The sequence below is a fragment of the Grus americana genome, chromosome 9 (genome assembly GCF_028858705.1).
Source record: "Grus americana isolate bGruAme1 chromosome 9, bGruAme1.mat, whole genome shotgun sequence".
In the NCBI taxonomy this organism is placed as follows: Eukaryota; Metazoa; Chordata; class Aves; order Gruiformes; family Gruidae; genus Grus; species Grus americana.
The window spans coordinates 27,867,789-27,884,010 of NC_072860.1; the positions used below are offsets into that span (position 1 = coordinate 27,867,789).

Sequence of the window (16,222 nt, forward strand, 5' to 3'; positions counted from 1 at the left end):
ATGGGGAAACAAATTCAAAACTAAAAGTGGACTTGAGATTTTCATAGGGAGCCTGTGGCTTTAGTGCAGTAACTGTTTTCACCAAAAAAATCCAATAGATGGGACTATAATTTTGCAGTTATTTTAGCCTACTAGGATTTGAGTCTGAACAGAATCTTGTAGACTAGAATTTATTAAATTCCTGTTCATGTACATAAATCCTGTTCCGCTTCATTCCCTGAATTCACCTGTGGCTAGCATGCTCACCTGAGTGTCTTTTACCTCTTAGGAAGCAGACACAGATGAGAACCAAGGAACCCTCAATTTTGAAGAATTTTCAGTGTTTTACAAGATGATGTCCTTACGCCGAGATCTCTACTTGCTGCTCTTAAGCTACAGTGACAAGAAGGATCACCTCACTGTTGAAGAACTTGCTCACTTTCTAAAGGTGGAACAAAAGGTACGGGAATGCTATGTGTCCATATATATGGACATATAAATTTGTTCATATATAGGGTGAGAATTTTAGGGAAAAGTTTAGCTTTAGGCATGGGGGCAAGAACAGATGTTGTAACAAAAAAAGAAATATAAAGGCTTTATTGATTTTTAAATATTTCTAGAAAGAGTTTGAACTTTTTCAGACTCTGCGGTAGAGGAAAGGCAACTGTAGGGCAATGCGGTTAATGTTTGTTAGTTTACAATGGCATTCAGGTACCATTAGTTACAGCTGGTTATCGTGTCTCTTAGACACAGGGTTGCTTTCTCTTGCATAGCTTGTCTGGATTGTTTGTTGGTGTTGTGGGGGGACGTTTGTGTTTCCAGGAGATGCCTTTCATGAGTAAAGGTCTTGGCAGATGTACTCTAAATTAGGATGATATGTGATCTGTTTTAAAGCTAGACACACATGACAAAATTAGAAGAGCAAACTATTTTTTATTATCTACAAATGGTTTGCCTGTCCATGGCTTAATGCATATCCTTTCCTGTAAGCAAAGGTGAATCCTACGATATTGTTATATATTTCAGGAATTCCCAAGTATCAGTAGTATTAGGAATTATAGGGACTGCTGCTTTTATGATTAAGACAGCAGTTTAAATAGTGACAAAGAACCACCTCTTAAATGTGGCCTAAATATTTATTAAAATTTTAAGGGAAGATTACACTTTGGTGATATAATACAAAGATGGATATTGCACCAACCTGGCTGAGGGTGAGGTGTCCAGGATTCTTTTTTCTCCCTTCTGCCTTCTTTCCCAATTTTTCTTCAGGAAAGTCTATTTTCCAGACATTCCTCTCAGATGTGTGGGACTCAGGCAAAGAAAATTATGCATCTGAAGGTTGTACTTGTATCTGAAGCTCCTCGGAGAGAAACAGTTGAGAGAGGTCAGGTTCAGGGAACCACAGGGACAGACATGGTGATAAGGAATTTAAAAAAATAAAAATAGAAATGAAAAGAAGCATGAGTAATTAAGAAGCAAAGTTGGGTCAAGATCAGAGATTTTCCCCTGATGTGCTTATGAACAAACTTGCTGAACGGAAAAATATCTAACCATTCCTAAATATGTTGGTCCAGTGGAGATTTTCACGCCCATCTTGAAAGAAACTGAATTACTACAAAAACTGTCTGTGCAACCCATGGAGAGAACTTGCACCCTGGGCAGTGAGGAGCACAGAAGGAACCTGGTGATCTCCAGGACTCTTGTTTGCTTCCGGCAATTGGTCCTGGGTTGTTCGCTCACCCCATACGTCCTTGCAGAGTATTGCTCCTGAACAAACTCATGAAAATAAATACCAGCATGCCAACGTGCTTGAGTTTCCTGGGCGTAGACGCTGTGTTTTGCCTGCAGTCAGTGGATGATCTCCTGTGCCGTTCCAGGATCCTGCCTGCAATGACTGCTTTTTCTGAGTTAGCCCTAGCATAAAATCTCAACAGCCTGTGCTGTTTTGTTGCTGAATTTTCCCTGATGGCCATCGTGGCAATTCCCTGGCATGTATGACTCCCTGGTTCTTCCTTCCTTCCTTCCTTCCCCCTTGAAACATGGAGCACTGTCATGTCACTGATCTTGCTGTGATAGCCTCAACACACAGATTCTTGCAAGCAACCCGGTCCTGGCAATTCTGCTAACTACAACTTTAAAGCACAAAATGTTTTTATCTTTTTCCCTTTATGCTAATGCCCTAAGTCTTCTGAGCTCAGTGCTTTTTCCTTTGTTTCCTGTTTAATCACTGCCTTCTCCTTGGGTGCCCTTCAGTGGAGCACCCTTGACAGCAGCAGCAGCAGCAGCAAAGCTGACAGTGATGAGGAGGCAAAGAAATGCTCCAGGGAGGACATGGTCGTGGAGATGCTGAAGTGCCCAGAACAGCTGAAGAGCAGTGGTGTGAGAGGGCACTCGGGGACCTGGAGCAGGAAGAAAAACATGTGAAAGAGGCAGAACAACTGTCTTTGTGGGTGCACAAGGACGTTATGAAACTACTGATGCAGTGGAGAAAATTATTTGACTGTCAAGTCTGGCATACTGCATCCTCTTCCCTGTCTACACGCTGTTCAAAATGCTGAATGTGGACAGGGCCATCGGCTGTAAATGCTCAACGTTATTCCAAGAACAAACAATAAAAAGAGTAAAAGCATGATCTCCTGCAGGTGAACTTCTCGGCAGTGTGGTTTAGAAGCACCTTGCACTTTCTTTGCCTCCTCCCTCTGGTTTTCCCACTTCCCAGTGTTAACAGTGTTAAAGCAGATTTACCTTTTAATGTTTCAGAACACAGACATGATAATGTCCTCGGGTAAGGCAAGATTGCTTTCAAAAACTGATAATAGTTCAAATCATAATGCAACTCTCAAGTGCCTTCAACCAAACAGCATTTCATTTTTGCTGTTGTCTGGCTGCTTGGAAATCTGTGGACAGTCTGTCCAACTCCATCTGCTACTCTTTTGGCAAGACTTTTAAATATTCTGCAGCCTGAGGATAGAACAAAAAGGGGTTGGGTTTTTTGTTAACTTGCTATGCTGGCTTCTTTTTTTAGGAGAGTTCCCTGTTGCCTTCACCCCAGAGCTTGTGAATCAGATTATTTCCACTTAGGTGCAGTTAAACTCAGCTCATTGCTATTGAAATTGCAATTACATGGCTTCAGATGTCAGAAGAGCAGAAATTAGGTTGGTTTCCTGGAATGACTCCTGGTCCTGCAGTCCTCTTAGCACAAGTGGCTGTGAGGGGAGGACCATCCCTGGATGTCCAGTCATGCCTGCATGCCTGAGGGTTGTCCCTGTGGGAGTGCCCTCTCCTAGAAAACCAGTATCAATGCCTGAGTTGGTCCTCCCCAGGATTGGATCTCCTGCTAAATCCACAGCAGGATCTCCAGGCTCTTTTGACAGACAGAACTTGTATTTGAGTAGTGGGGTACGGGTGAAACAGGCTCTACAAACGTAGTCTTCCCTGTTAAGGAGCAGCTTTGTAGTTCCTGGCCATTCTGGACCTGCATCATAGAGTGAATGGCCTCATTCTGCCCCTGTCTTGGGAGCCCTGTAGCGATGCTGCCCTGTGTTTGGGGGTCAGCCAGCCTGCAGCTCTTGTCTGATTGCTGTCTGTCCTTCCTTCCTCCTTTCTGCTGTATCCACATCACATCAAGTGCTCGAATTATTTCAGTTATAGCAGAGACCTCTTCGACACTTGTGCTGATGGTTTTCACGGTTACAGGACTGCTTTGGTGTTACAAACCTGAAATGTTTAGTTTTGGGTTTCTGAGGGCTAGGTTTCCCATGTGCCTGCTTGCCACCTGCTGCCTTACCATGGATCAGTTACTTTGCAATACAGTTTTCATCTGTCCTGAGAAAAAGGACAGCCTGCTGAGATCTTGCCTCCAGCAGCGTTCTCTGCGTGCTCCAAGAAAGTGCTGCATATTGTATGATGTGCCCTGTCATGCTCCCGAGTGACAGGAACCAGATGGAAATGTTAATACTATGCCATTGTACTGGTACCAAACCAGTCTCTTTTAAAACAGCTGCAGCCGTACACTGCCCAAATGAAACTGGTGACAAAAATTAATGCCCCTACTCATTTTAATTGAACTGGAAAGTCATTTTGTAACAATTACAGCCTTGGAACATGCACATATAATTATGTAAAGCTTTTCCTTAATAACTCAAAATGCACTAGCCCATATTGAATTAAGCCTGCTTGAGAGAGAGAGTTTACTCTTATTACTTGTCTATACTAACTATATAGTATCACAGGAATAACTAGTGATGTGGTGAATAGTGAGAATATGACACAAAGTGGTAAGAAGTGGGGATTAGGTACAGTCTTAGAAGATGAATGTTTTGAAACATCTATACCTGCTCTCTTGGAAGAGGTTTTAAAGGGATATAAGGAGACAGTATATGCCAGGGCATGTCAGTATGTTAGGCTGAGATCTGAAACAATGTGTACCAAAGGACATTGGGAGCCAACATCCCAAAAGGAATAGGAAATTATAAGAATATCGGTGTTGGTACATGGACTTCAAAAAGAGGAAAGACTGTGGAGCTTGTTAATATCAGCCGAGGAAGACAATACCATCATCATGCCTGATCAATCCTTCCTACTTTCCACAAAAAGCCCTCATTGTGGCAACACAAACTCAACTGGAAAGGGAGGATGCCTTCCTCCCTTTCTCAGGCTTACACAAAGGGATAATCAGTATAACTGACTTATGTGGTGACTCGATATGTTATGGCATCTTACATCGACATGTTGTGCTGAAATTGGAAGAATGTCTTTGCTTTGACTATATTTTGATCTTTCTTATAGAATTATTAACTATGAACAACTAAAGCCTAAACCGTTAGAGCACTGTTGACATGCAGGTGGGTTGCCATCCTGTGTAGGAATACCTGTTATTAGCATTGCACTTTTCTAACTTCTCTTCTGTTTTACATTACTTTCTCTTATTTCCTTTCCCATGAGAATGGGAGCTGAGAACGATTCCCATTCTTAGCTTGGGGCCTTTGACAGAAGAGGGCTCTCCCGTTACCTGGCATGGCAGTGCTCTGCAGCTTCAGGTGGCATTAGATTTTTGGCAATAGGTTTGCCTGACCTCCTTCCAATGAGATTGGTGAAATCAAAAGTGATTTTCCTATTCTTTCTCATGCTTCTACACTCAAGATTAGAGATAATGTTGCTTTTTTGTAGTTTTGTAGGGTCTTATTTTAGGAAAATAAATTAATAGTTCATTTACTTAAAAAACAAGGTCTTATTGGTTATTCAAAGGCTGGTACTCTTTTAAAGAATGTATCTGCATCAAAATTAAAGCTTTTAACCAGGAATATGAAAAGCACCTAGGTATCCAGGAAATTTTGGAAGCTCTGCTATTGATTATCTTCAGTAATCCATGCATCTAAATATTCAGTCATCAGTAATGATCATTACTATTTGATATTATTTTTAGTGGAATACTTTAAAACTTCACAAAAACAAATTTAAACGAGTAGCCCAAGTCGTCATCTCTCAAGCTACAGTTAAAAAGCACAAATCAGTGGACTTTTCCTTAGCAGATGCAGCTTTGGATCAGATTAGATGTTTTCGTTCTTAGGGCACACAAGTACACTGCCACTCAGCCATCAAGGAGCCATGTAGGATAACAAAAAAGTTAATTCTAGCCAGCTTGTGCTAAAGAAGGGCTCGCTCTGAATTGTGTTAGCAATCAAACAGCAACGTCTACTTGAGCTAAGATAATCAGTTATTTTATCTACTGAATTGTTCTCATTCCTATTATCCTGTGTAATTCCTGCAGGCGTCTCATATTGTTGGCTTAGCTAGGAGATATAAATAAAATCTTTGGAGAAGGAAATGAGCTGAGCCATGCTTTCCCTGTGCAAGAGAAAAAAACAGAGGGAAGGATGAAGGAGAGAAAGGCTGAAAAATATCTCCAAGTTTTTCTGTTTGAGTCACCATATGAATTGAACTGCTCGCTTGCCCTCTGTTACTGTACTTCTGATGTTGACATGTCTAGTTCTTCCACTCCTCTGGTAATTTTTCATACGTAGGCTGGAGCATTGTAGGTGTTATGGGATATGGTCAGTCAAGGCACCCGCATTTCCGAGGAGGAACTCGGCACTTGGCAGGATCATGCCCTTAGAGAAGACGAGATCAAGAGACGCAACCTACTTCTAGAAGATTTCCATATGGCTGCATGCCGATGCTGGGAATACTGAGCTACTAATACTGATCAATACTTATCAATATCTAAAGGACGGGTGTCAAGAGGAAGGGGCCAGACTCTTTTCGGTGGTGCCCAGTGGTAAGACAAGGGGCAACGGGCACAAACTGGAACACAGGAGGTTCCATCTCAACACGAGGGAAAACATCTTCCCTCTGAGGGTGACCGAGCCCTGGGACAGGCTGCCCGGAGAGGTTGTGGAGTCTCCTTCTCTGGAGAGATTCAGAACCTGCCTGGACACGATCCTGTGCAACCTGCTCTGGGTGATCCTACTCTAGCAGGGGGGTAGGACTAGGTGATCTCCAGAGGTCCCTTCCAGCCCCCACCGGTCTGAGATTCTGTGGGAAATAACAGAAAGCACAAATTCATCAAAGGCTACAGACAGAGCAGAGTAAATGGAATAGGTTTTGCCATCTGAAAGAGAATTCCATTATTAAGAGAACAGTTCACAGAGGGACCACTTTTGGATTTAAACAATAGATATTGTATAATCTGCAGGATGACTTAACTTCACTCCTGCCTTTGCCTGAAGCAGTCATGTTAAGAGGTGACACTATTTAAAAAAGGGGACTGCATGTTCCTTCACTTCCAGACTGCTCCACGTGCCAGGGTGTTTGGGCTGACTCTGGCAAAGGATGCAGAATACAAACAGTAAAGAGGATAATGGTACGAATAAGCTGCCAAAGGTTTTAGTGTCATCGTTGCCATCCTGTGATATTATTAGTGGAGGAAATTAAATACACCCAATCTTAGTTTTCACTTTGGTTCTCTACAACTTAAGGGGGAGCAGGGGTGAGAAAAGATGAGATGGGTGATGGAAGCTACTTCTTTCCTTTAATTTTAGAGGAGATACAAGTGCATGGTGATACTCTGGCCCCACTAGTCAGTTAGGACTTCAGTTGTGGGCTAGTTGAAGCTGATGACAAAATTCTTACTTGTTTCAGAAGAACTGCTGTTTTTCATTTCAGAATCTAATTATTTATCTCATAGTCTGTGTATGATAGTGAACTCTCTTGGAAGTAATGAAATCACAGAAGTGGAAAATGTACGAAAATGAAATCAAACCCTGCCAAATCTTTTTGCATGTCTAAGTAGATTATATTAAAGAATATAACTTCATAGTTCTCATTTCAGCACTATTGCTCAGTACAACTATTAAGCGTGCTTAACAGCTAATTTTCATATTTAAACTAAAATGACACAGCTTATAAGTGACCGCTACCTCTCACTCCTGTTTTTTACCTCAAAGGTAAGAGCTGTGAGGTTTGTGTGGCACTGACAACAATCAAAACAAAATCTTAAAGTCCATTTACACTAGTATTACTGGCTGTCCTAGTCATATTTGACCAAACTCAACGTTTGATCATAAGGCTTTTCAACGGGACCCAGAAGCCTAAAGTGGATTTTGACATGCTGGTGACATGGTATTAAAATAAGTGTACCAACACTGTTGCTCTTGTGCAGATGAATAATGTGACACCGGAATATTGTCTTGACATCATACAGAAGTTTGAAGTATCAGAAGAAAATAAGAAGCAGAATATTCTTGGGATTGAAGGTAAAGTTTTTATTTCAAAATTAGTTTTGCCTTGATACACTGTAGTGGAATAGAAAAGCTTTAACAGCATTTTGGTGTAGCTATAATATTTGACTGTGATAGAAAGTTACATGGAAGATCAGTGGGCATTAGCGTAGGTGCGTTTTTGTGAGACATGGGGGAGAGGAGCGTAGGTGGGGTGAATGAGCAGCTGGTGTTGTACACTCATACATCATGGCCAGCATACAGTCACGTGAATGCCTTAGGCTTGCATGAATTTATTGCTAACTCTGTATTTGTAAACCACAAACATAAAACATTCTATGCTATGCATTTTATAATACAGACTGTTCTAACTGAAGTAATAAAAACAAAGTTTTCATTCTGCTCTGTCTCTGTAGATCTGGAATCGCTCCTGTACAACCCCATCGATTTATGCTTATGTGGAATAAAATATGGATTGTTACATTTTCTTTGGGTTTTAATACCTTATTCACCTTGGTTGCTAAAGCAATTGTAAATGGTATATTTATTCAGAATCCGACTTAGTATCAAATCAAAATCTGACTTGGAACAAAATAGATTAAATGCTGTAGCATGTTAATTTGCCCAGAAATAGCTTTCATGAAGCAGCATAATTTACATGGTTATTTGAGAGTTGGGGGGAAGAAGAAATATTTTTCCACATGGTACTTAAATCCTGGATATGGTCTCCCAGATCTTAAACAAGCTTGCGGTGTGACCCAGGGCACTGCACTTGAACTGAACTAAGGAAAGCAAAATGAATAAGCTGTGACATTTAAAATATTTCTGAAAGCATTTCTGTTCCTTTTAATCTTACTGCTGCTGCTTTTATGTTTGAGTTGCTTTCAGGGTTGGTATTGTTTGCACTGTCTTTTGGAAATATTTTACATTTCTCCTCCTCAAAAGAGGTAATTTTAAAACTTTGTTTAATGCTGATCTGTTTTACAGGATGTAAACAAAGTACCATCTTCTCACATAGACTTGCAGCATAGAGAAAAATACTAAACTAAAGTGGAATTGGCTAGCATGGCCCCCCCTCTGCTGCAGTGCAGCTGCTTGGGTGGCTGCTCCCTTGTCTACTTGGTATCTTCAGTGAGGGTAGTGCTTATTTACAGCAAAAGAGTGGAATCGGGACAGCCTAAGTGTCAGCAGTAAACTCAGGAAAGAAAAGCATTTACTTCCAAGTTGTGATGTCAGTTTGGCTCCTGTTTCTGTCTTGTGATCTGTATAAATTGTCAGATCTTTCTTTAACTTTGGTAGGAGTGTGTTCTTTTGTTTTGTTCTTGATGGTGTTGCTACCTTCTGAAGATTGCTTCTCAACTTGGGACCCATGAGGCATCAACAGCAGCACAAAGTCCTGGCAGATCTGCAGAATACCGAACCTATACTCTTACAGGGTCATATCCTGCATCTCTTCTGCAGACTTCCTCTGCCTCCTCTTATTCACAAGACGTCACACTTGTGATGGAGCAGAACAGGATAACTCTTGCCTGTTACCATCACAAGGGTCCATTGAGGCGGGGGGGAAATGTTTAGCGATGACACCAAGCTGTGTGTTGCAGTTGACACACTGGAGGGAAGGGATGCCGTCCAGAGGGACCTGGAGAGGTGGGCCCGTGCAAACCGCGTGAAGGTCAACATGACCAAGTACAAGGTCCTGCACGTGGGTCAGGGCAATCCCAAGCACAACTGCAGGCTGGGCAGAGAATGGATTGTAGAGCAGCCCTGAGGAGAAGGACTTGGGGTGTTGGGGGATGAGAAGCTCAGCATGAGCTGGCAGTGTGCACTTGCAGCCTAGAAAGCCACCCGTGTCCTAGGCTGCGTGTCCAGCAGCGTGACCAGCAGGTTGAGGGAGGGGATTCTCACCTGCTCTGGTGAGACCCCCCCTGCAGTGCTGCATCCAGCTCGGGGGTCCCCAGGACAAGAAGGACATGGAGCTGTTGGAGCGAGTCCAGAGGAGGCCACGGAGATGATGCGAGGGCTGGAGCACCTCTGCTGTGGAGACCTCAGGCTGAGAGAGTTGGGGTGGTTCAGCCTGGAGAAGAGAAGGCTGCGGGGAGACCTTAGAGCCCCTTCCAGTCCCTGCAGGGGCTCCAGGAAAGCTGGAGAGGGGCTGGTGCCAAGGGCAGGGAGTGCCAGGCCAAGGGGAATGGCCTGAAGCTGCAGGAGGGGAGATGGAGATGGGATGTGAGGCAGAAATCCTTCCCTGTGAGGGTGCTGAGGCCCTGGCAGAGGTTGCCCAGAGAAGCTGTGGCTGCCCCTGGCTCCCTGGCAGTGTTCAAGGCCAGGTTGGATGGGGCTTTGGGCAAGCTGGGCTAGTGGAGGGTGTCCCTGCCCATGGCAGGGGTGGCACTGGGTGGGCTTCAAGGTCTCTTCCAGCCCAAGCTGTTCTATGAAACGTGGTGTGCATCTCAAATCCTTTGCATCTTGCTGAACATGAGGCTGGGGTTCCCTCCCTTCCACCTACCCAGCTATGTTCCTCTAAGCAGGTCACTCACCCTCCAAGGCACAATTCAGCATCCCAGGAAATGTGGAGTGATGCTGCCCAAGTATTTGACCCAATTTCTCTGTTCTACTGATGCTTTAATAAGAACCAAGAGGGGCTAGAGGATACCAGTTTAAGAAGGAGAAGGAGGAAAAGACAGTTTTTCTAACAGTAATGACTCGTGGTTTAGCTGCATACTATCTGTTTGCAGTAGCTTCTAGATGAAGAGATCACTTTTCTCTCACTGAATAATTGTGAGGGAGGATATTTTTTTCTGCTGATTCCAACAAAACCAGTAACACCTTCTTCTCTTCCGCTTATTAGCAGAGTGGTTTTGTCTGAACTGCAGAAGGCAGCTTAAGCACATTTATCTTTGTGCACTGGATTTGGTGTAGGGAGCTTCTCCAGGGTTTCAGAGAATTTTTATGTGTATTTTTCTGTCATCTGCCCCTTTTGAGGGTCTGAATGAAACGTCAGATCTGAAAACAGGTTGGGCAGTGGCTGTATTAATCTGTGGGGGGGTTTGGTCTTCTCATGTAGCTACTATTCGTTACTTTTATGCTTCTCTTAGAATCTTTTTTTTTTTTACTATTGGTTGTTAATTGATTTCTGAAGAGGCTTAGCTTAATGTCATGTTTTGCAAATGCTTGGGATTTTGGGGGTTGTTTTTTGGTTTTTTTTTTTTTTTTTTTTTTTTTGAGAGAGAAGGGCAGTCATAAATGTGTCTTTCTAGATTATATTTCCTTTTCTAATTCAGAGCTGTTTGAAAATTGTTTGGGGAGAGGGGTTGGATCTTGGGAATGTATTCTTCTCAAAGGTGTCAGAACTTCCACAGGCTTCAAAAAGGAATACCTGTGTGTGTGCCAGCAGTGGACTGAGTCTGTGCAGCCTCTTCAGTTTGCAGAGAACCCGGCAATCTGCAGACCACAGTTAATGTGCTGAAAACATGGGTACAGGAAGATTAATCCTTGCTATGTGATTCAGTGGGTTTGGAGTCATGAGTTAGCACTGACAAGCATAAACAGAAAAAACAAATGTTAGAGTGCAAATCATTCGCTCAGTAAGATATACTGCATCCGTGGCAAAACTGTTTCTCTTTGTTGAAAGGTTTCACCAACTTCATGCGCAGTCCTGCTTGTGACATATTTAATCCACTGCATTGTGAAGTGCATCAGGATATGGATCAGCCGCTTTGTAACTACTTCATTGCTTCATCTCACAATACGTACCTGACAGGAGACCAACTGCTCTCCCAGTCCAGAGTGGAGATGTATGCACGAGTGCTGCAAGATGGCTGTCGATGTATTGAAGGTATACTTTTAGTGTAACTCTCTGGTCACCAGAAGTAGGATGGCTCTTTCTTTTAAGTGCAAAGTCAGTGGCAAACTTAAAGCATTAATGCTTCGCTGTCTGATTCACTTCAGTGGTAAGCTCCTGTTTTCTAGCAGTCTAAACAGGAATTTTTCTGTTGGGGATGGCCTTCTCAGACAAACATCATAAGACACCACTGTATTCTCCTGCCTGCCGCTGTGTTGTTATGCTTTTCTCAGCGCAAGTTTTCCATTGTGTGTTTGTGTGAAGTGCTTTTTTGTTGCACAAGCCCCGGTAAGGCAACGGACAGGCATCTGTGCAGGGCCCTGCTGTTCCAGCAGAGCAGCCCCGGTGGTTCTGCTCTGCGGTTCCCCAGTACCAGAAGTTACGGTGTTGCAGGGGTGCTTCCTGATCCACGTGGTTCAGAAGGAGCTGAGCCAACAAAGACTTTTCTTTCATAAGCTGAATGGGAAAGTGGGTGTTTGCATATGCAGTTCCTCCTGCGGATGCAAAGGGAAGATGAAAAGCACCTGTAGGAGGAGGACAGGTGAGCAAACAATGCCTTCTATCCGCACAACTGCGTATCTATTTCTGTCACCATCCTGGAGCCGAGAAACCTGGGTTTGGTCTGCCACAGTGGAGAGGTAGGATGTCATTTCATCGGCCAGATGCTGGTGGAAGAAAACAAGATGCTTTTTGTCTGATAGCCTGGAGATCGCGTTGGATTCTTGTTTAAGTTCTACATTATTTAAATAATAACAAAGCATTAGTATTTTTCTTTTCAAGATTCTGGGTGGAATAAAGTCTTTTGACAAATTTACACTCAATATTATTTTTTTATGACTACTATTAGAAAACTCATCTCTGGAAGAGCAATTTGTTAATCTGAATTTAAAACTTAATTAGTGAAAGTGAAACTGAGAAAATTGGGTGTTCTATCACTGTACTTTCCCTTCTGTAGGAAAGTTCATTAAAATGCACAGTAGTGTTATTTCATTTGATCCCAAAACTATTGTAAATACTGTACAGCCTAGGTAATAGCTCTGTAGCTTTCTCTTGGTGAAGTTTTTTACTTCTTGTAGAGGCAACAGCAGTGACAAATTTGGCGTAAATCCAGAGTACGGTAATGCATTAGGACAAGTATCACTGTCCTAGTCCTTTTGATGTGTGATGGCTTTGATGCTGTTCTTACTATAGGCAGTTATAAAACTGCAAATTGAATTGGGAGTTGAAAAAAAGTAAATTGTTTTTAAATAATTTGTCTGCGGAAGCTGCTTTCCCAAGAGATAGCTGTAAGCATTATTTGACCTATTACACCGTTGTAATTTTATATAAGGGGGGAAAAAACAGTTTAATTTAAGGGGGAATAACAGTTTTAGGTTTCAGACTTCTCATTTCATATAAGAAAAGACTGTCTTGTTAGTCTGAACTCAATTGGCAGGTCATAATAGTTTGAATGAAACTTGTTGACACCTGCATGGTTGAGTAGTGTACATGAGTTCTGCTGGCAAGCAAGATCAGCAGATACGTATAAGATCATGGGCATCTCTTAATGTATAGTTTTTTTTGTCTTAATAGTGGATTGCTGGGATGGTCCAGATGGAGAGCCAGTAGTGCACCATGGCTATACTCTTACTTCTAAAATACTCTTCCGTGATGTGGCAGAAACTATCAATAAGTACGCCTTCATCAAAAATGAGTAAGTGTAGAGTCAGTTTTGAAGCTTCACCTGTCCGTTTTGTGTAGTTAATCCTATGTCAAAGCCAAAGTCAAATCAACATCAGGAAGTACATATATTCCTCTAAACACATTGAGAAATTATAAAGTTGATTCTATTCCTGTTTATTGCCTGTATTGTATTTATTGTTCAACTCCATGAGCTCTTTCCATGAATTGAATTAGAAAGTTCAACGTCAGTTAGAAAGACTTTTCATGCATTGTAAACTCAGTAATATTTTGAGCTGTCTGAGACTGTTGAATATCTAGAGATAATTTTGGTCCTTTGTTTAAACAAAACTTCCCACTTATTTCCACAGGGAAATTCTCCTTAAAAATCAATGCCATAACATCCTCTATCTAAGAACATTTCTTCATTTCTGTAGGAAAATTGAAAATCCTTCTCATATGTAGTATAAGGAAATACTGGGATGAGGTGTAATATTCAGATTCTATTTTGTTTGCCATGGTACTATATAAGCAAAGTTCATTACGGAAATCATGGAATTTAACCATATATATACAACAGTCTCAAATCATGAGTGTCTAGAATTTTGAGCAGATGAGTGACAAAAAAGGGAAAATGCTTACTTCTCTCTATTTAAAAAAAAAAAAAAGTGATCCAACAATGGGGGTGTGGAAAAACTCAACAAGCCCAAAAGTTGAGTGTTGTTGATTAGAAACAGGAGCTGGTGAAATCAAAGCTGAAAGATATGGTTCTTTGTTTGGTGTGCAGTTGGGCTCTGGGGTTCCTTGCCATAGGATTCTGAGGCTGCCAAGAGTTCAGAAACAACTGGGCAAATTTGTGGGAGAAACAGGCTGTTATATACAGAAACAACATCTTTAGCTCAAGAAACTTGAGCTGCAAATTTGTGGAGCCTGGGAGAGTATTCTGGAAAGTATTGCCAAATATTTCTCTTTCTCCAGAGTCTGGGCATCTTCAGAGGTTTGGTCTGACTCACAGTAGCTGCACTTACTAAGACAAAGGCAAATCGTTCGTGCAGCTATCACTCTTTGGAAGATGAACAGAGAGGAGTTAGCAATTCCTTTGAATCTGTTGATTTCAAAATGCTTTTCTCCAGGAGCAACTTGCTGATCGCTTACAGCTTATGAAGACTTTGAAGGCGGCTTGCAAAGGGATAGCATAACTTCTACTCAGCTACACAGAACAAAAAGGCTTTGTGTCGCTGATGAGCTTTATTGCAAGTTTATGTTCGTCATGCTTGGCGATCATCGGTTTCAAACTTTGTCACCCTGTGCACTAGTGGCTAGGGTGGGGGCAGAGGGCAGAATTGCCTGCAGGGACTATCTGAGGGATTCTGACAGAGCAGGGATTTGGGAGTTCATCTGCAAAGTCCTTTTTCCCAAAGTGAGTTTGTTTCCAGACTACTGACGATGCAAAAGCAAACTGCTTAAACCAGTTTGTGTGGTAAGCTGTGCAGGTCTTCTCTGAGTTATGACAATGTCTGGGGGCTTTGTTTCTAGGTTTCCGGTGATACTGTCTATTGAAAACCACTGCAGTATTCAACAGCAAAAGAAGATCGCTCAGTACTTGAAAGAGATATTTGGTGACAAACTGGATTTGTCATCTGTAATCACTGGAGATTCCAGACAGCTTCCTAGCCCTCAAAATTTGAAAGGGAAAATCCTAGTGAAGGTAACTTGTTACTGGTGGCATGTTCAAAATGCAATAAAAGTCAGCATGTGATGTTTATCGTGGATTTTCTTTCGCTTTGGAGAACCGGTTCAGCAGTACCATGTGCGAGCTAAAATTCTGAGCTTTTCAGAGAAACTGAAACAGAGTTTACCTTGGACTTGGCGTGTGTCCCAGAGTACTTCTGTAAATGTTTCAACAGGGAGGTGGTATCAACAGCAATGGAAAGAAAATTCTTTCTATTTCCTAAGCAGCTTATTTGAGAGTCTTAAAGTCAGGTGCTTATTTTTAAACCTTAGCACTGAGTCAGGAGAGCAGAAAAATGTAATAAAATGCATCGTTATGAATAGAAAGAACTATGACACAGTTGCCTGAACCTGATATTTTCTCTTTTTTTTAAATTTGTCTAATTTGTTATTAGTGGATATTATTTTATATCACTCACATCCCCATAGTATCTAAACACTGTCCTACAGTCTCTCCTTGGACAAAGTATTTTGGAGTAATATAAAGGTGTCTGAAAATTTTTTGCATTTGCCTGCATTTCCCCCTCACCCTGCTATGAGCAGTAGTTCATGAAATGAAACTATTTTCACGGTTCATCAGCTGTGTTTATGAAAGAAGAGCACTTCAGAAGGTGGCTGTAAGGAGCAGCAAGGGAGGAGGCCCTGGAGCACTGAAGTTAGTGTTGTATGCAAGATTAATTGCTTGAGCCTCTCAGTGTAAACGGATTTTCTCTGAAAGAAAATTCAAAGACCAAGATGGATATAACAAGAAAAAAAATGCAAGGCAGGCCTTTGAGAGAATGATTAATAGTGTTGTAGCTTATTAGATTGTCTAATTTACTTTGACACACGGGGGCAATTACTTCACTGTGAGCTCTTAAGATACTATTTTTTACCCCCCCCATCCTCTGTATCAAGCTGGCTGCAAGGATTCACCATTTGGGTTTGACGTTAGTTTGAACATATTTCAAGGGATAGTACAGACTGACTCTGAATTAGAAAACCATTGAGTACTCAACTGTGATGATGAATTTCACTGAATCAGTTTTCTTGTGTAACCGCTAGTTAATGAACTATGTGACCATGCAGTGTTGGTGTTTCAGGGAGTCAAACAAAATAGTACGTAATGTCAGTCATGCAACAAACCCCAGCAAACCCGGCTTGAAATACTATGTCAACGCACAACAGGCAAGAGAGGTTTGGTACTGCACTGTTCTTTCGTGAACTTTGGAGCTGGTCTTCTTGCTGCCTTTGACTTTGTAACTTTAGTGTGATTCTTCAGCTAACAGTGCTGAAACCCTGCGAGCAGTTACAG

The 16,222-nt window shown here is 41.9% G+C and overlaps 1 protein-coding gene across 4 annotated transcripts in view; it reads left to right on the plus strand.

The window, feature by feature from the left end:
• Positions 1-16,222, plus strand: part of PLCH1 (phospholipase C eta 1) — an 80,590-nt gene that overhangs the window by 41,646 nt on the left and 22,722 nt on the right. For all 4 annotated transcript variants that reach the window (XM_054835188.1, XM_054835191.1, XM_054835189.1 and 1 more), the window contains 5 exons: positions 269-439; positions 7,640-7,733; positions 11,329-11,532; positions 13,111-13,231; positions 14,734-14,905. In XM_054835188.1, coding sequence (XP_054691163.1) covers positions 269-439; positions 7,640-7,733; positions 11,329-11,532; positions 13,111-13,231; positions 14,734-14,905 — 762 coding nt within the window. The remainder of the gene's footprint in view (positions 1-268; positions 440-7,639; positions 7,734-11,328; positions 11,533-13,110; positions 13,232-14,733; positions 14,906-16,222) is intronic.